We start from the raw sequence: 18,248 nt of genomic DNA, 5'->3' as shown, positions 1-18,248 counted from the left end.
TATAAACTCATGCTCATGTAACAAAATACTTGCAAGCTATGTGTATGTACAAAATAGGTATGAGAAGTCTTAAAGGGTTTGAAGATAGTGGATGTAGGAATATGTGGTCAAAATGAACTTTGGGATTTGTTTAAACACTTCATCCAACCGTGGACTGTTCTGTAGATTTTATTTAGAGAGCGTTCTCACACTGCTGTAAAGGGTGGCAGTGTAATATTAGAGATAGAACTAATACATGTTTTTTTAATATTTAGGATAAGTACATCTCTGCATCTCTACCTGGTCGCACACCTGTTTCTAGACCCTTGTTGCCAGTCATCTTTCTCTGCTTGCAGGCCTCACTTTTGTAGGAACGGCTTTAGGTACCGTTCTTAATTCTGGCTGGATAAATTCAGACTGCTGCATGGCATTTTGAAGTGCTATGTGTCTTGGGGTGAAAGACATTCTTTACCAGCAATCTCGATATCAAAGGGGCTAGTTTAACTTCAGTTTAGAAGCATGCATTGCTCACAGGGAATTTCTGGAGAAAGAAGAGGATAATCCATATAGCCCGCTTCTCAACAAGACAACGTTCTCAGGATGAACTCATCTTTGAGTCCTCCGGTGGACTGCTTATATCAAAGGTTTCTATTGATTTTGCTGAAGGATCAAGTCCTTAGTGATTTGGTTGGTTTATTTATCTTATTATAGCAAGTGTGTGTGTGTTTTGACATTCCATGTGAATTAAATTGGATAGAAATATAATTGGGTGTCCCTTTTTATGGGCACTTGGTTACTTTTGTAAATTTTATGTGGTGCCTTTTCTTTCCCTAAAACGTTGTTATACTATTGCACAGTTTAGGTGTTCTTATTTTGGGGTTGGAGGTAAAGGAGAACTTGAAAATGACTTTTAAATGAAAGAACTTTCTATTATATTTATCTGTCTAGAGGCAATAAATCTGTTTCAGCAGATTAAATACTGACTTCTTTATAAAACCCTGTTTTCTCAAACCTCTTATCAGCAGCACTTGGCAGTAATCACACCTAAGGAAACTTATAATTTTCCTCAAGGAGGTGACACTGACAGAATTAAAAATGAAGGAGCCCCCTGAAAAGCCAGTTCATTACAAATTAACAGTGGTCCTAGCAAAGCAGTGGGCTAAGGCGTGTCAAATAGTGATATGGATAAAGAAACCCAGCATTTTAAACTGTCAGAGCTGGGAGCATAGCTAGCCTTAGAACAAATTAATCACATATTGTCAACGCAAAGTTGCATCAAATTAACACATCGGATTCCAGCATATTAATGTGAGAATGCTTTCACCTGATTATTACTGCAAACCATTGCCACTCTCTGACTGCAAAGATATAATTAAATTGCTAAATAGAAAGTGCATATAATATCTCTGCATGCATTTAGGATGCATGAGCTGAAAAGATCACATCCTAGTAAGTGACAGTTTCTATTTGTGGTGAAACTTTACTTTTTTCCCCCTTTTTATTTACTTGGAAGTACTAGAGTATGAAATTAGAAAAGTTAGCAATGTTATTTGCTCTCTATACAGCTTAGGTGAAATACAGGTTTAATTTAACTGATTTGCTATGCTGCGTATGAGTACATAATTAGCTTCACTCTTCTTCATCCTTTCCTGGGAGGAAAGAAGGGGGAAGACAAAACACTTGGCATAAAAGTTCAGAGTTTTAGAACAGAATAAGAAAAAGCGGGCGTCTAAATGTTGCAAAAGATGCTGCTAATTTATCTTAGATAAGTTCCTGGTCAATTTGTTTGAAATTAAACTGCGTTAAAACCTGTAAAGATCAGATATTGTCTAAGTTTGCCAAAAGTTTATTACATGTCCTGTGTATATTAACATGTGTTTGCTTATGAATTTGAATTACTTGCAGAAAATCTGTCTTGAACTTAAGTGCATTCATGGCAAAATGCTCAGTTTAATGAATTTGCTGATGAACAAAAGGTAGTTTTGTAACAAAAATAAATGTATTTAATTATCCTTTATAAAAATAGGTTAAATAATAATGGGAAAGTAATCAGCTGAGACTTTCTACTTTCCTTTGTAACCTTTCAAATAACATCAGGTGAAAAGTACTGCTTTTCACCTGTGCCTTTTAAGCTTGTGTCTCTTAACACTCTGGCTTCATGTTCTCTTTCACAGTGTCTTCTACACCTGGAACACGCTCTCTCTTCCCTGCCCAAATTCCATTTCTTTGCCCGGTTGTCTTGTGTTAATCTCTCATCCCTTAAATTCTTATATGAACCATTATCACAAAGATTGTGTTCAGGCTTGATTTTAAGTGCCTTATACAGATTGCTTTTCTTGTCAAAGGCCTTTGTATTTCAGCCATTTCTAAGTTAATGTGCTCCTCTCTAAAGCGTGCATGAGTACTGGAGATGTTGTGAAGTTTATGGACTTACTGGCATTCGAACTTGAATTTTTTGAAGTTTATGTGACCTTACCCATGACTTTTTGTGCATGGCAGAAGAGTGAATGGGGGACACACATTAATTCTCATCAGGATGGGGAACAAGAAACATACAGAGGTATAAACACATCAAAATAGGACTCACAGGGACTCGCAAACCCTGTTACTGGGATGAAGGGGAATAAAGAGCCCTTGGCTTCGATGGTGGGGGTAGGGTAGAGTGCCTTATGGAAGAGGGGGAGAGAGATAATTGTAGCTACTTTTACAAACTTAAAAACTAATGTAGTTTCCTGAACGTGCACTGATATGAAATCAAACACTAAAGGTTCCCCTTAGTAAGGGGGGGGGGAAAAAATCTCATGCTTGATATACTGAAAACAGTGTTGTAAAACGTTAAAATTATTGTATAATTTTAACAGTGTACATCTCTTCAAATTTGCCTTACTATAGCTGGCATCACTCGCATTTTCATTTAATTTTAACAGACGGGTGCCTACAAAAGAAAGCTTATACTACCTTTTACATCTTTAAAACTTTTTTTTTCATTTATCAAAAACAGTTTGAGTAAATATTTTACATATTTTAAGGAAATTAATAATGACCATAATTCAGGTTACATTAAGCTCTTCTGTGAGACTTAATTCTCTTTAAAAGACCGTAACCTGTCTTTAAAATTCTCTTTAAAAGACCGTATCTGTCCGGTAACCAGATCTATTATGGCCTTTTGTTAGGATCTGTTTTAAGTTTCCTAAGGAAAAGGAAAGTAAGTAACACAGAGGTTCAATCTGAAATACTTCGAAATGTTTGTGAAACATGGCACTTCCTACATTTCTGCCTTCATATTCTCATAGTGCAGTACTCGGAATAGTCGCCTGTCTTACAGCTGTTCTAAAAGCCAGGTGTGGCGCATGCTACGTTCGTCCTTCAGGAAAAGGGAAATGCTGGTAGCGAAGCAGATTCCGTTTCTGCCATTTATTTCATTTTGGGTTTTTTTGACGAAGTTCAGTGAAGGCTGGGGGGGTGGGAAGGGGGAAGAAGATAGTGTGAATAGAGAGATGAAGATTTAAGGCGAAGGGAGGCTGGGGAGAGTATGTTCAGCGTGGTGAGCGAGCTTTCCCATAGACTGCGTGCACCTGCCGAGTTCTGTACTTGTGGTTTTTGCCTTAATATGCTTAACGTGTATGAGTTTGGATGGTCTGTGTTCATCTCTTCTTCTGCCAACATAGTCACCACTGATGAACAGACCAGCCTTGCCTGATTTATCAGATATGAAACAGATTTTGTGGCGAGTTTCCTGGGTTTGGCGTTAAAAAAGAAAGAAAGAAAAAAAGTTTCCTTACTTAGCAGTTTCTTTTATTAAGAAGTAACAAGCAGAAGGTACACTTTGGAGCCACAACTGTAAGATACCAGCCTTTATTTTTGCGAGAGAAATCATAATTCTGCTTGACTATTTAATTTCAAAAAATACTGTGAAGAGAAGACCATTGGGAGTACAAGTGGGAGCTCACTAACTGCTTCTGACCTTGCCCTGAGCAACCAGAAGACTCGAGATTTTGAGGGAAAAGCGAGTTCTTCTGCAACATACAAGCTCTTTTCCTTAATAGGAAATGTTATAAAAATCTTGAAAGGAAAATAGCTAGTTAAAATAAAATATGTAGAATAATTTTAATGAACTGGCAGTTTAGCGATGTATTTAAATAAAAAGCATTTTCAAAGCAATGGTCATTTAAAGCAACTTAATTAGAATTAAAGAATTTTAAAATAGATTTTATAATGCACTTGTTAATCTTTTGGTTGGATCATATTGTATTTTATTCTGTCTAATTGATTTTTAGCAATTTACTAATGTCATTATCTTTCCCTTAATTACAGATCAAACCAAGTGAAAAACGTATTCATAAGTTAAGGTTCTTAACAGCCAAAGAAATATGGATTTGGTTTATTAGCAAATGTTTTTAATGTCTGATATTTGCAGGAGGATTGAATGTATACCTCTAACGGACATGTTTATTGTAAGAAACTTTTCTGAGGGAGATGAGTATTTTTTTAATTTCTCAGAAAATAGTCTTTTAGACTACACATTTATACTGACCCTTGTACTTTAAAAATAATTTGAAAACAGTGACACTAATTGTGAAGTAAGTGAATTTAAGGACTCTTTTATGGGTCTGTACAGGCACCTCAATATCACTAAAGAAAGAATTCTGGTTTTCTAATTAAACATTTAATCTACATGGAGCTGTAATAAGTGTTTTATTCTTGTTTCCACTACAGATCTGAATTTTCATAGTCTTTATGTTGTTTTATAGCACATTTTCTGAAATTAGAACCTAGAATTAGGTTCCTAACCACATACAGAATATTTTTATTTGTTTTTTTAATTAATTGTTTTAAATGGCTTTTGTCTTGAAATGATTTCAAACAAGAATCCAGCCTTTCCATTAAGTCAGCAGTGGACATACCTTGTGTCTTGTATTTATACATTATAGACTTTTCTTAAAGTAGTATTTTCAAGCAGAAATGTGCCACTTGTTTCAAATGCATTATGAGTAGGAAGTAAAGATCTATCCCGTATCCAGCCACAAGTGTAAAGCAAATTTATGAAGATAGGGTGTAATTATCAGAGAGAGATTTTACCCAAGATACTGGGATTATTAGACCAGTCTTCTGAAAAGTATCATGAAAACATTAATTCTGCAAAAAGCCAGGAGTTCAGGTTTTTCTCAACTCAGTCTGGGTTATTTGTATTGTTTGAGAATGTACATTATATGCTGTGTTAAATGGTATATCAAAGTAATTTTGTGTGCACAACAGTGGCAAAATCAATACTTTAATTAGGCAGAGTTTCAGTGCATATGTATAGATAATGTAAATATTATTTTCCAAAAGAGCTGGTTATAAAATTTTCACAACCAGTCAGTTCTGTCTATAGTCATGCTGCTAGTAGAAACGGAGACGATTCAGACACAGAAAATGTGTTAGGTTGCTATCACTACAGTTAATTAGAATTTCAGATTTCTTGGAAAGATAAAGCCATGGTCTGAACTTTGCTGCAGATTTGAGGAGTTTTGTTTGATAGTGCTGGGGAAGGGGTAGAATTAAGTCTTACAATTCTTTATTCTGCACACTAAGATAATTTTTCGTAGTTACCTTGAACTTAGTTACCCTCTTGATGTTGAGAAAGCAATGCCATACTCCTTTGTGTTCTCATTTCTTTCTGTTTGTAGGTCCTTCTTTGCAGAAGAATTAGTAGAAGCTATTAGTAGTTTTGCTGTTTCTGTCTCTTGTTCGCTGTGTCTGCAAGAAGAATTCAGGACTGGGTTCAGCAGTATTAAATGCAATTTGGCAGTAAAGCCCTGTATGGCAGTGTAACCCTGTTACTTAATCTCTGGAGAGAAATCATCAAACTGCAGTAGACTGCTGAGAGATCTTTTACCAAAGAGGTTTTGGTATTTTTCTTGGATTTAGTTTCTGTTCTTTTTGCATAAAGAGGAAATAGTTTCATTTGACAGAGCACTAAGGCATTTATTCTTTTGTTCATCGATTTTGAACTACAAAAACTTTGACTATATTGCTGAAATCATGATTGTTTAAGTTTAGTTTGAGTAAATGAATATACAATCTCCCTGACAAGTAATATATCCAAGTGAAACACTACATTATTTTTGTTTGTATAATCTTGCCTAGATTATTTGTCCTAGATCATTTTCTGAAGGCGGCATGTTTTATCCCATGACTTTTCTTCATGATAACAGAGTTGGGAGGAGTAACTTGCTGGTCAGCATCACATGTTGTGAGCAGCTTTGCAGTTCACTGCAGTGGTTAACAGTTATGATGTTCTCAGAAGTACCACACGTGAACAGGCCATTGCTTTTCCCTTGCTATGTAAGCATGGCAAATCAGACAGCGTGATTAGTGTCTTGGGTTGTCTGGGTGAAGTCCCAGCTGAACTTATTTGACTTGTTCTTTGAGCCTTTCTGAATAATGTAAATGGAAACTTCAGTTTAAGGGACAAGCTTATGGAATGACTCTTGATGTGTATATATAATGACTGATGCTAAGAAAAAAATCACATAGTACAGGAAATAAAATCCCATCTTCATGAGCAGCCTGACTGCTACATCATTTTCAGTCTCTCTGATGGTTTTTAAATTGAGGGGGAAAAAGCTGTTGTGATAATGTCACTAAACACTGCAGAACATATTTCCATATAAAAACCTGCCTAGATAGGAAATTCCAGTTAATAATATTTCGGAGAAAAACCTGTAGTAAAACTTGAGTGTGTTAACTATTAAGAGTTTAATTTGAGCTCTGGGGGAAATGATCTATCTAGATATGTACAGTAAAAATGATGAGATTTCAGGCAGGTTTTACAGATGATTTTCTCTTTCTTTTCAGGAATAATTGAGTCCTTTTAATGATAAACCTTGGTTGGTTTCTTTGAATGGTCTGTATGTAATTAGTTGTAACTTCAACTATTGAAATGTTTTGACAGAAAATATATCAGTTAGCCAATAAATTCTTTCTAGCATCTGTCTTAAGTATTTGTTCATTTTCTGCAACATACAGCTTCACTACTTCAGGTCAAATTTCAGATCCAACTCTGTTTTCTTTGTTACCTCTATCCTTTCCTTCAGGATGAGGGAGAATAATTAAACAGAACATCTTTTCCTAGCAGCTGGAGTCAAATTCCAGCTGACTGCAGCACCTGTGAAGATTGTACCTCTGCCTTCGGGCTGCGTGGTACGATGCCAGCCGTGGCTACATGGTGACGATGTGTTCAGAAGTGCACAGATTCGTCGTCGTAACGCGACTGCCCTTCTGTGAGCTTCAGATGGCAATAATGCCAGTGAATGCAAAGTGTCTGGTTTAGACTAATTAGAGGGATGATTTGTGAAACGTTGGCTATTTATTTAATTAATCACCAGCACAAAGCTATAAAACCCATATTTTAAAAATCCCTGTTAGTTTGCCATGTGGTTAATAGATTGTGGCACATTAAAAAGTGACATGGTGATGTATTAAAAATGTTCCACCTAAGGTTGGCTAATGTCCTCAAGGAACTTAAGCTGTCTGTTTTATGCAACAGAAGCTAAGGATTAAAGCCTCAGACCTGTTTAAGGACTGAATATTTGTAAAAACATTTATCTTTTGAATAGCATCTGTTCATTAAAATATCTCATGGCATATTTCTTGACATACAAGTAATGTTTATGGCATAGTTATAAGTTTTTGTTGCATTTTGTTATTACAAAAAATTACTCTATTCCTCAGTATTAGATTGTAATGTTTATTACTAAGTAAAATGTAAATAATTCTTCCAAAGTAGGCCATTCCTGTTCTTCAGTATGTGGAAACTAAGGTTAGTTTCATAGAACAAATGCCTTTTTGCTGCAGCTATAGCAATTGTATTTTGATAAATCTGAATGTATGTTTTCATTCTTCAGCAGAACTATTGGAACTGACTAGATAAGAGCATAATATCCCTAGTTAGCTCAATCCCATCTCAGTCGATATGAAATTCAGTCCTCGAGAGAAAGGCATCCCATGTACTGTGTTTGACTTCCATGATGCTGTAGGATTTGTGCTGACCTGCTGCACAGGAGGGGCTTTCATTGCTGGCAAAATGCCATTTGAATATGACAGCATTAAAGATGAACTGGATCCATTTGTCCTAAAAATGATACTCATATGAAAGTAAATGAGGCCTGGACTATAAAAGGGGACTGTGGTCCCTCCATTTCTAAAGGATGTGCCAGAAAAAAATCATAACAGGAGATCATATTTACAGCACATTAAGTAAAATATTTTTAAGTTATAAGTGAATTGTATAAATGAATACATGTTACTATGATTGAAATATGCTGTTATAAGAATTGTATTTATTATTCCTTGCTTAGGACTTACCCAGTTTTATTAATTGTGGGAGTGAATACCAAGAAGGAACAGGCAGTAATTTTGGACATTTGATTAGCTGTTTATATATGTAAATCATAGTTTTGAGGTGCATATAAAAAATTGTTCAGGTGGAAGCTTGGAAGGAAACTGTCCAGCTCTGGAGGTTATGTTTCTCAGCTGTGTGTTGTATAATTAACTGGTACATTAGGAGGGGGGCTAGAATAAAACATGAGTATGTTAATGCAGCCTGGAGCTGATGTTGTAGTGATCATTGCAATGCAGATAAAGCATTTCTCATAACTGCTGCTGCCTACTGGAGCCTTTGAAACATCTGGACCTTTAATTGAAAAATAGTGTGGTGCTGTACAAAGCAGACATGCTAAGTGAAGTCAACAATTTAGAATAAAAAAAATTGTGTGTTATTTACCTTGCAGTTAAATATTCATACTTTGTTATGCTTTGTATAACAGGAAATTACCGGGTTAAATTTTTATGAACAGTGACAACATGAATAAGATAAATTAAGTATTTAACAATGTTAATGGAATTTTACTTTGTGATCTGCTAACTCTGCAACGCAAGCTATGATGATATAAAGGAGAATCCACTCCTGCTGGAGGAACGACTCTGAGGCTTCCTTTAAAACCTGTTCTCGGGATCGGCAGGCAGTAGTATGCTCACCTGCTGCAACTGTTCAGTCAATTTTGTGTTGTCCCATTGGTATGGCTACTGATATTTTTGATAAGTGACTTAAGAGTAATAAAATTGATCATAAGACTTATAGTAATGAAATATATCAACACTGGCTTAACCACCTGATGAAATAAATATCATTCTTATTTTGCCATTGTAGGGTAGTACGGCATGTTGGGGACTAAAAGGGGTAGAACTACCCTGTATTTTCGTATAAACAATAGGACCTAGCTTTATTCCTATGGATATTAATATAACATGCAACTGAACAGGCATTTTCTCCAGATCTGTTTTAAGGCTGTGTAAATAAAATGAACAGACTATGTAGTAAATACTTAACCATCATGTTATGTTAGGTGATGATTTACTCGCGGCACAAGGAGCTGCTCGTCGCAGCTCCGTGTTTCCCCCCGGGTAGCGTGGGCCTCGGATGTTGCTGCCGAGGGTGCTCATCGCCCGCCTGGCAGCCGTGGGTGCTCTCTGCGCCGGATGCCGCCAGTGCCATTATATCGCACGATAGCGGAAGGGTCTCTGCCACATGCTTATTGAAAGCTTTTAAAATATTCGATCATCTGAACTTTTTTTATCACATTATTTTTTAGAACAGCCTTCTGTACTCATCCCCTCAAAAGCTGTTTTATTTAGAGGTGCATTGACTGCTTTATTTCCAATTATTTTGGATGAAGAAAAAATTACTCTAAAATACGACTTTGTTTTTAAAAATGCAGACCTTAAGAAATAGTGGTTTTCATGAGCTTCTTAGAAAAATTTTCTTTGTTGCCATGAACATTTCTGCTCTAATCTGTTAGAACTTTTGTTTGTGTTTGAAATCTATTAGCTCAGTGTTTACATTTTTTTTTTCCCCTTCATGTATTTTCTGTGTATTGTTTAAATACATTTTTGAGTGAGTTATGTTTAGGACGAGATTGCTGCATCTCATAGTAAAACCAAATACCCTGTCACCTAAAACAAAAACATTTCACTTAGTTTAAAAGTGAGAAGAAATTTTGCATTTGGAAAAGGATAAACATTTGTTTCCATTTTGTATAATGTTTAACATGGTTTGCTGGGAGGTGAGTCAATGACTTGAATTAATTATAATTACTGGAGAGACGTATACTGATTGAGCAAATAAAGTAGTAAGCTCATTTGTGCCAAGGCCATCTAATTAAATGCTAACTTTGGATAAGCTGGATGTGCATGAAAGATTAATTTTAAGAGGTTTTTATGACTCTCACTAAATAATGATTCAGTAAAATCTTTGCATTATATCATTAGAGCATCTAATCTTAAAGTGATATAACATTTAGTCACAGAACTCTATTGTACAGGAAGATGCAGTAAATTATTATTGTTGAAAATTAATCATATTTTTCTCTAGGAAATGTTTATGGACTTTATTTTAATTTTCTACTGCAGTGTGCAGTAAAACAACTCAGATGTGAGAAGGACACAGCATACATGGTTTTCTCAATGACTATTTCATTAGCTTCCCGTTATCCAGGTACTTTAGAACTACATTTAGAAGTAAGTTGTCCTTGGGGTAGACAAAATTGTACCAAGTTTCCTATATAATCTAGGAGACTAATGGCCACACTGTAACCTTTTCGAGAAATACATCATGTAGTGTTGGAGAGAGGTATACATTCTTTAGTGGCCTTTGATTGAAAGTTGATATTAAATCTTAGAAAGACTCCTTGTATTCAAAGAATTGAAAGAGTATCTATTTCTTATTTTTAGATTTAACATGCTATATTTAAAGCATATTGACTTTATTATAGAATAAAATCGGGATAATGCTGAAACTGTATGAAGCCAATGAAAATCATTCTATATGCAGTTTTCCTGTCACAACTGTAGTAACCAGAATTTATATAATTAAACACCTCAGCTCATAAATATAATCCTACAAAATCTATGAAAATTCATAATTTGAGTTACCAGTCACATCTTTCATTCATGCTCCTATGTCTAGAAGTTCCAACAACATACATACATGCTGTTGTGCTACTTGTATAGTTATACTTAGCCCAAAAACTTTTAAACCATTACTGTATATCCCCAAGGATTAGTGTACTATCATGTGTCTGTGTTTATTTTAGACAACTTGGGATATGTGGATTCACAGGAGCAGTAGTCGTAGATAGCAAATTATTCTTTTAGATGTAATTTGTTTATTGGTCGCTGTTACTTTCATTTTTAATTACAAAAGTGCATAAATATAAATTGAACTGCTTAATTCATTATAAAAAATAGAAAGCAGGTATTTGTGAATTCAGCAAATTGTACTTTTCAGCAATGTCAAGTGTCAAATAACAGACATAATTCTGTGCAGTTCATAAATAGTAACAAAAAATAACTGTAATGTTATCTTATATAGCATTACAGTTATACAGTTCTTATATAAGAACAAAGATGTGCTAACCACTGAAAATTCTAAAGGTAGTTAAGAATTATTTCCTAAGTAGAAAACCCAGAAATATTAAGAAGCTAAGTGATTTCTTTGTGTGCACACTACCTATTAGCAATAAGTTGGGAAGTAGTATCCCTGTTGCTTGCCTACTCAAGCCCGTGTATGCTGCACAGGGCCATGTCTCCTCTGATGAATCCCAGTACTGTATGTTTGATGATAACGTGTCATTTTTGCTTTGCATGAGATGAAAATATTATAGAAATAGCAAATTGAAATTTTCATAAGAGCAGACTATATGAAAACACTAGGTAGCCTTAAGAGAATCTATTAATAAAAATATTAAGAAAATTTTGTTTGATCTATTGCATGTGTTTTGTGTGTATTCAGTTTCCCACTTTCTTAAAGGATTGGTAGAATATAACATTTCTAACAATAAAAGCTTAATGGAATCAGATTTGTGATTTCCTAGAAAATTAACGAGATATTTTGTCAATTTTATTCCAGACTTCATTTGTCAGAATATACAGTGTCCACTGACAAGCTAAAAGAATTTTTTGACAAATTAACTATGCCACAGGTGACAGATCAGGAAAATGTTAATTTAACAGCCCCTTTATGCCTCCCAGATTTATTGGAGGCTATTAAGGAAACTCCAAATGGTAAGGCCCCTGGCCCTGAATAGATTTTCCATTGAATTTTATACAGGATCTATTAATAAAGTTTGCTGCCTTTTTGAATATGGGTAATTGTACTTTATCTTCTGGGTATGTTCAACATTTACAGTCAGAATCCAATTTTTAGTTTGGGGAAAAAAGTAGTTATGCTTCCAGTAGTGTCTGTAATCTGGTTCTGAATGATTCCTCCTAAAGAAGTGACTATAAGCAACACATAAAATCCACAAGTTATTACTAGTTAAATCCAGTGTGGCTAGATCTTTGACTCTTGGCCACCAAGACACATAATTGGATCCCTTTTATTCAGTCCTTCCACCTACAAACCCTTACCTAATAAGCTTCGAAAAGGTAAGTAATTGAGCTCTGTGGGACTTCTTGCACAATTAATATTTTGCAGGTTCAGACTAAGAATATGGATTCATTCAGTCCAGTAGACAGGTACCTGATGTTTTGGATTTCTAACGCTGGTTCAGAACAAATGTCATCAATTTGTAATAAACATAGTGGAGATCTCCCCAACCCCCTTTGACTTAGTGATTGATCAGTCTAAGCCTTGACCCATGTATTTATAGGGCTTGCTAATTTTTCTTGCCTAATGTGACAATGAATGTTCTCATTATTAATTGAAATGTCTAATCAGCTTCTAAATCTAAGGTTTCGGCCTCTGTAATATCTTGTGGCAGTCAGTTTTAGAGCAGTTGTAATTTATACAAATATTTTATTTACTTTTTTTAAAATCTTGAGTATAATAGTAATGCTTTTGAGCCATTTCCCAGCAGTGCCACTAGTGGTATTGTTCCCCTGGTTTATAGGGTAACTGGTATCCTAATGCATGTATGAAGTACCTGTGTTTTAAGCCACATGTCATCTTCATGTTCATGCTGAATGTTTGTAAGCTAGAGAATAGTGATATTGGTAGTGGAGGGATTTGGACAGGCAAGACGGTAAAAACTGACTGGATGAGGCAGTGGAGATTTGGGGATGGGGAAGAATAAATTAAAAAAGGTAGCACAATGTAGGGCAAAGAAGGAAGAGAAGCACTGAAAGACAGTGTAGGACCTTATTTGTGATAATTGTAAGATCAGGTCCATAAGATGTATTCATTTTATCAGTACAGATTTTTTTGGATTAGAAGCTTATAAAACAGTCTGCACTTGTACTAGTGGCTAATGGGGTCGTCTGTCCTTTTTGCTTTTTAGTTGTAGTTCTCAGCCTCTTTCCTTTTCAGTCCTTTTTCTGCTTTTGTGCTATGTATATCAGTTGTAACCTTAGCAACAATTCTAACATCTGATTGTCAATTTTTCTTGGATCTTCATTAGTAAGTCTAAACTTTATTTTTGATCCTGACCTCTTTGGGTTTAAGACATAACTAATTCAACACACCCAGGATTCACAATAATTTACTTGATAAGTGCTATTTACTGATTCAAAAGTAAATGTTGTTGAAACAGCAGGCCTCCCATTCTGACTGGTATGTCCAAACATTACCATAATGCAAGCAATATTCATAAATTTATGCATGTTAAGATATTCTCCTGGTCACTGTTTGCACCTGGACAAAGACAGGAACAGAGTTTGAGACTGGAGATTCATTATCTGATATTAGTTTAGTTTCCCTTAAAAATAAGCCTTGCAAGCAGGAAAGCAAGAGGAGGGGAATGGAGGGAGAGAAAGAAAGAAAACAAGCTGTTTTGTAGCAGTTACAGTTCTTTTGTGGTAATGTTTTCATTGGAGAAGTAAGGTTGTGGGTATAGTTGTTATTTTAGAGAATCAAAGGCACACAACAAGTAAACACTACAGCTGGATGCGTGCTTTAATACCTTCACTGGATCTTCTTAACTTGGAGTTAAAATTAATTTAAGAAAATGCCTTTAATCGCTCTCTTGCACATTAACATCTCTTGCCAGTTGCACTAGCGGGACATTAAGGCTTATCCAAATAAGCCTATGGCATGTCCCACATTCTGTGGAACGTGGCATTTAGCATTTAACGCAAACTTTATAGATCTTTATGTTGCTGTGTATTTTATGTTTTATATAGGTCTTAATCACCATAGTACCAAATAGATTTTTTTTTTTTTTAATGCAATAAGTTCCAACAGAAAGCAGTATTAGTTTATACTTGGTTGTCTTCACATAGTTCAAAGTAGCTAAATGTGGGCTTAGCTGTATCTGCGATTTTGTCTTTGTCTTGGCAAACAAAGATCAAGCCTAAGATTTGTTTATAACCATATCTTAACCTCTGCATATGATTGACATTCCCTTTTTTTCACACTTTTATCCCTGGGTTCCGTTACCCGTTTTGCTTTCCCTTGTATGAGCAGTTTATGGCGTCTGTTAGCTGGTTGTGAACTAACCTTTGTTAGTTCAGACAGTTCCGTTGGTTCAAACAGAAGCAGTCACTGTTTCTGAATTTGTTTGCATCTAGAAGATCGACCCTTAAGTCTCATTAATTTATATGTGCAGACCTCTGTCAGCTGTGACAATCTCTTCTCATTCCTCCTTTCTGCTGGGAGGTGCTGGTCGGTCTCCCGTCTCCCTTACCTTTTTGTACCTGGAGAGTTTCCCTGCATTTTATCCCATTGTGCATCCAGGTGTGAAATCCTTTGCCTCCTTTTGTGTATCAGCAGGTATGTAAAATTGAAGGTGGATGGAATGAAAAGAGAAAAGAAAGAGAATGAGAACAGCCCCAAAGTAAAGCTGGAAGGAAACTAGAAGCATTAAAAAGCCAGTAGCACTGGCAACTTTGACATGTATTGCAGAACTAGTTTAGCCAGAGAAACTGAAGATGGTGATGAGACAGACTGCTTTGTGAATTAGGATGGAAGATGCCAAGGTACCAAAGAGAGAGTGATAGCTGTAGTAACAAGGGAATGTGAATTGACAGTTTTGCAGTTGAGAGAGGTAAGCTTTTCAAGCAGTGGGAAAGAAGTACAGAATAAAGCAGAAATGTAGAAATAGGAATAATGCTAACATTAAAGACTGATAGAAAAGCATTTTTTGAAGTTTTAGGTAAGCTCAATAGTTCTGCTTTTCTTAGATCTTGTACGAACATGGAATCTTGCAGTGAAGTTCACACTTTTTATGGAAATCTGTGAAATCATTGTGAAATCTTTCATATAATTTTTAACGATACAGTAAACAGCATTAAAAGAATTGGAATTTAAACATTCAAACTTATTTCAGTTTTAAAAGTCATAGTAGTGTATTTTAATCTTATTACTGAAAGGAACTCGGTCTATAACAGATTTTGTATTACCTCTGTCATACTTTGTCTTCTATGCATTCTAATAAAACATGTTTTTCTCAACAGGGTCATGTTGGTACAACTGCAACCAAAAAAATTGATGTCTACCTCCCACTGCACACAAGCCAAGACAAACTGCAGCCTATGACAGTCGTGACGATAGCAAATGCCAAGGTGCACGACCTGATTGGACTAATATGCTGGCAATATACAAGTGAGGGCCGGGAACCAAAGCTAAAGTAATGTGCTTTCTTTACTACCTCTTGATCTCTAATTTTCTCTTCTACGGCCCTTTTGCATAATGAAATGGATTTCCATACCAATATTTTTATAGCTAAATCTTACAGAAACCGCCTGCACATTTATCAGTATTTCCTTCTGAGCAATACAAATGCATGCATATCCATTTCTGTTTCAGTTCAGCTACCGAGTACTGTGTAATGATAAGCATGTGAAACCATGGATCTGTAAATGAACCCTAATTTCAAAACACTGTGTTAAAAATAATATAAATCTTATCTCTTCTAGTGTCATGGAGACGTCTTTTATTTTATGTCCCATCTATTTTTTTTTATAGTGTCCCTAATGACTAAGATCACAAGTATGTCAAATAGAATTTAGAATTCATCTGTAATTCCCTTCTTTTGTTTGTTTTGGGAAAAGGTACCAAGATTCTGACTGTCTTTTGTCTGCACCATACCAGGTTCCTCCTACAGATTCACAAAAAGAGGAATCACTGTACTGGGTGACAGAGTGTCTTGGAAGCATTATTAGTGTTCTGATGAAACCATATATTACATTTTAACTATAATGCTTAAAATAAGTCAGTCAGAATTCTATCATAGAATACTAGCATTATTATTTACTTGCTTTCAGTTGTCATTTTGCTGACATAGTGACCTTGATTAATATACACACATTAAAATATTTCTGTTTTTCTAAGAATTGACAGGTTTAGGGGCTAAAGGTGTATTGTGCTTTTCTTTCCAGGTAATCATCCTGGAAAAATAAAAATAAAATAAAAATAAAAATATTCAAATAAGGATCTTGCAAACAAAATAAATACTAGTTTTGTTTGAAAGTATGAAAAAGTTGTATTCTTTATAACAAAAAATTATTAGTTATGCACTATTTTATAATTGCTATAAGACTTTGACCTCAATCACCTTGGCTTTTTGCAAAAAAAAAAAAGATCAAAATCTGTGTTGTCCTTTAGAAATTCTTGGTTTCAGTAAATCGATGGATTTTTCGGCATCTTTGGTAACCATTGCTTACCTCTTCATTGTGAAAAAAATTTGCCCTTAAATTTGTGTGACTAAATAATGGATTGAGTCTTGCCATGCTGGTGATCTAGCATTGTTTAGTAAAAGCCATTACTTTATCTTGATAGGTCACAGAAGTTATATAAAAAAGGTACTTCAGACCCACTCATCTAAATAACTTTGCTTTTAAAAGAGTTATATAAAATCCAAAGAAATACTTCCATTTTTTTGCTGGGTCATAGAACATGAAATAAGACATTAATATAGTTTATTACAGAGGCATTAATAACGGTTATTAGCTGATGACTTTTCTGGTGCAAAGAAAGGTTAACAGTTCTGGTTGATGTTTTTATATGAGCCAGTCAATTTTTCATGTTTCAGATTTCCTTTGTTCCTGGAATATTTGTTGAATGTTTTTTTCTTTGGTACTGTATTTTATAGTTGTTGCTCTTCCAGCATTTTTCAAAAATGTTTGAGAGCTCTATAATCTTCTCTGCTGCTATAGCACAGTTGTAAGGGGAAGACATCTCTGAAGGGGAAAGGGAAGGTGCTGAGAGTTAACTTCAACTCCCTTTCCTTAGGATCCTGCAGGTTGGCTGATTTCTGTTTAGTAGGTGAAGGGCAGCACAGAAAAGCAGCCCCTCTTGAAGACAGAGCTTCAGGGATGTTGGTGCATTGGGTCTAGGATTTCCCTTAGATCTTCTGAAGGAGAACATTTATTTAACGCCTTTTATACGGGAGAAGGAATGTAGAATTATTTGCAGACAATGCCATTTCATTTGCTGTTGTTAATTTCTGTTCTATAAATCATGCATTCAAAAAAGTATCCTTTGTGTATTATTAGCTTATTTTTTAACAAGTAAGACACCACTAATGTCAATATTTGGACACATGAATATATTTCAGGAACACAGCACACCTCAAATGGAACAATGCCAGTGGGTAGAAGTAGTCCGTGAAACATCATTGCCCACAGCAAAAGTCAGCAGTGGGAGGAAATGAATTTCACTGTCTGCCTTGAAGGATAAGATATTATGAGGTGTCAAAGAGTGATCATGACCAAGGAGGCTGTCCAATGTACTCAAATCTCAGGACAGAAATAATAAATAATGGAGGCTGAGGAAAAATAGCTTTTTGTAGGTTACACATTCTACATTTTGGTTTTGGCCCTGATTGAGTCAGTTTAGTCAGTATTTAAAAAAAAAAAAAAGTATAGTTGTGAAGTTGCATTAAAATACATATAGATAATGTTTCAAATTTTACATACACTGCATGGAAAATGGCAAATATACTTACTATAAATACTGTTGGAGAATAGTGACAAGGTTATAGACTTAACTGTGAGAAACAGCTCCTCTGCCTTTAGGAAAAGATGTCTTGTGGTAAGATTCTTTTTCCTAAAAAGTAGATATAAGAGCCTACAGTGAGTGAGTACTGGATGACAGCTTTGAGGATGTTTTATATACATTTAGCCTAGTGGGTTTTTTTATTATTATTATTTTTTGTCTCTGTTCGCTGTCTTTTGATATGAGGAATCACTGACAGTGCTGGCAACTCTGTTCCTGGCCTGTTACATATGAACTTGAGTCATAACCCATTGGACCATTCTGGTGCCAACCCCTGATGGATGTGCTCTAATGG

General features: G+C 35.3%; 1 protein-coding gene across 7 annotated transcripts in view; it reads left to right on the top strand.

The window, feature by feature from the left end:
- Positions 1 to 18,248, top strand: part of MAPKAP1 (mitogen-activated protein kinase associated protein 1) — a 115,066-nt gene that overhangs the window by 35,472 nt on the left and 61,346 nt on the right. For all 7 annotated transcript variants that reach the window (XR_003257641.1, XM_026090592.1, XM_026090582.1 and 4 more), the window contains one exon: positions 15,412 to 15,584. Coding sequence is in view for 6 of the 7 variants with exons in the window: in XM_026090592.1 (XP_025946377.1) it covers positions 15,412 to 15,584 (173 nt within the window). In the remaining variant the exon portion in view is untranslated. The remainder of the gene's footprint in view (positions 1 to 15,411; positions 15,585 to 18,248) is intronic.

Source organism: Apteryx rowi, unplaced genomic scaffold, assembly GCF_003343035.1.
Source record: "Apteryx rowi isolate R43461 unplaced genomic scaffold, aptRow1 scaffold_120, whole genome shotgun sequence".
Taxonomy (NCBI): domain Eukaryota; kingdom Metazoa; phylum Chordata; class Aves; order Apterygiformes; family Apterygidae; genus Apteryx; species Apteryx rowi.
This window is presented reverse-complemented; position numbering and strand designations above follow the sequence as displayed.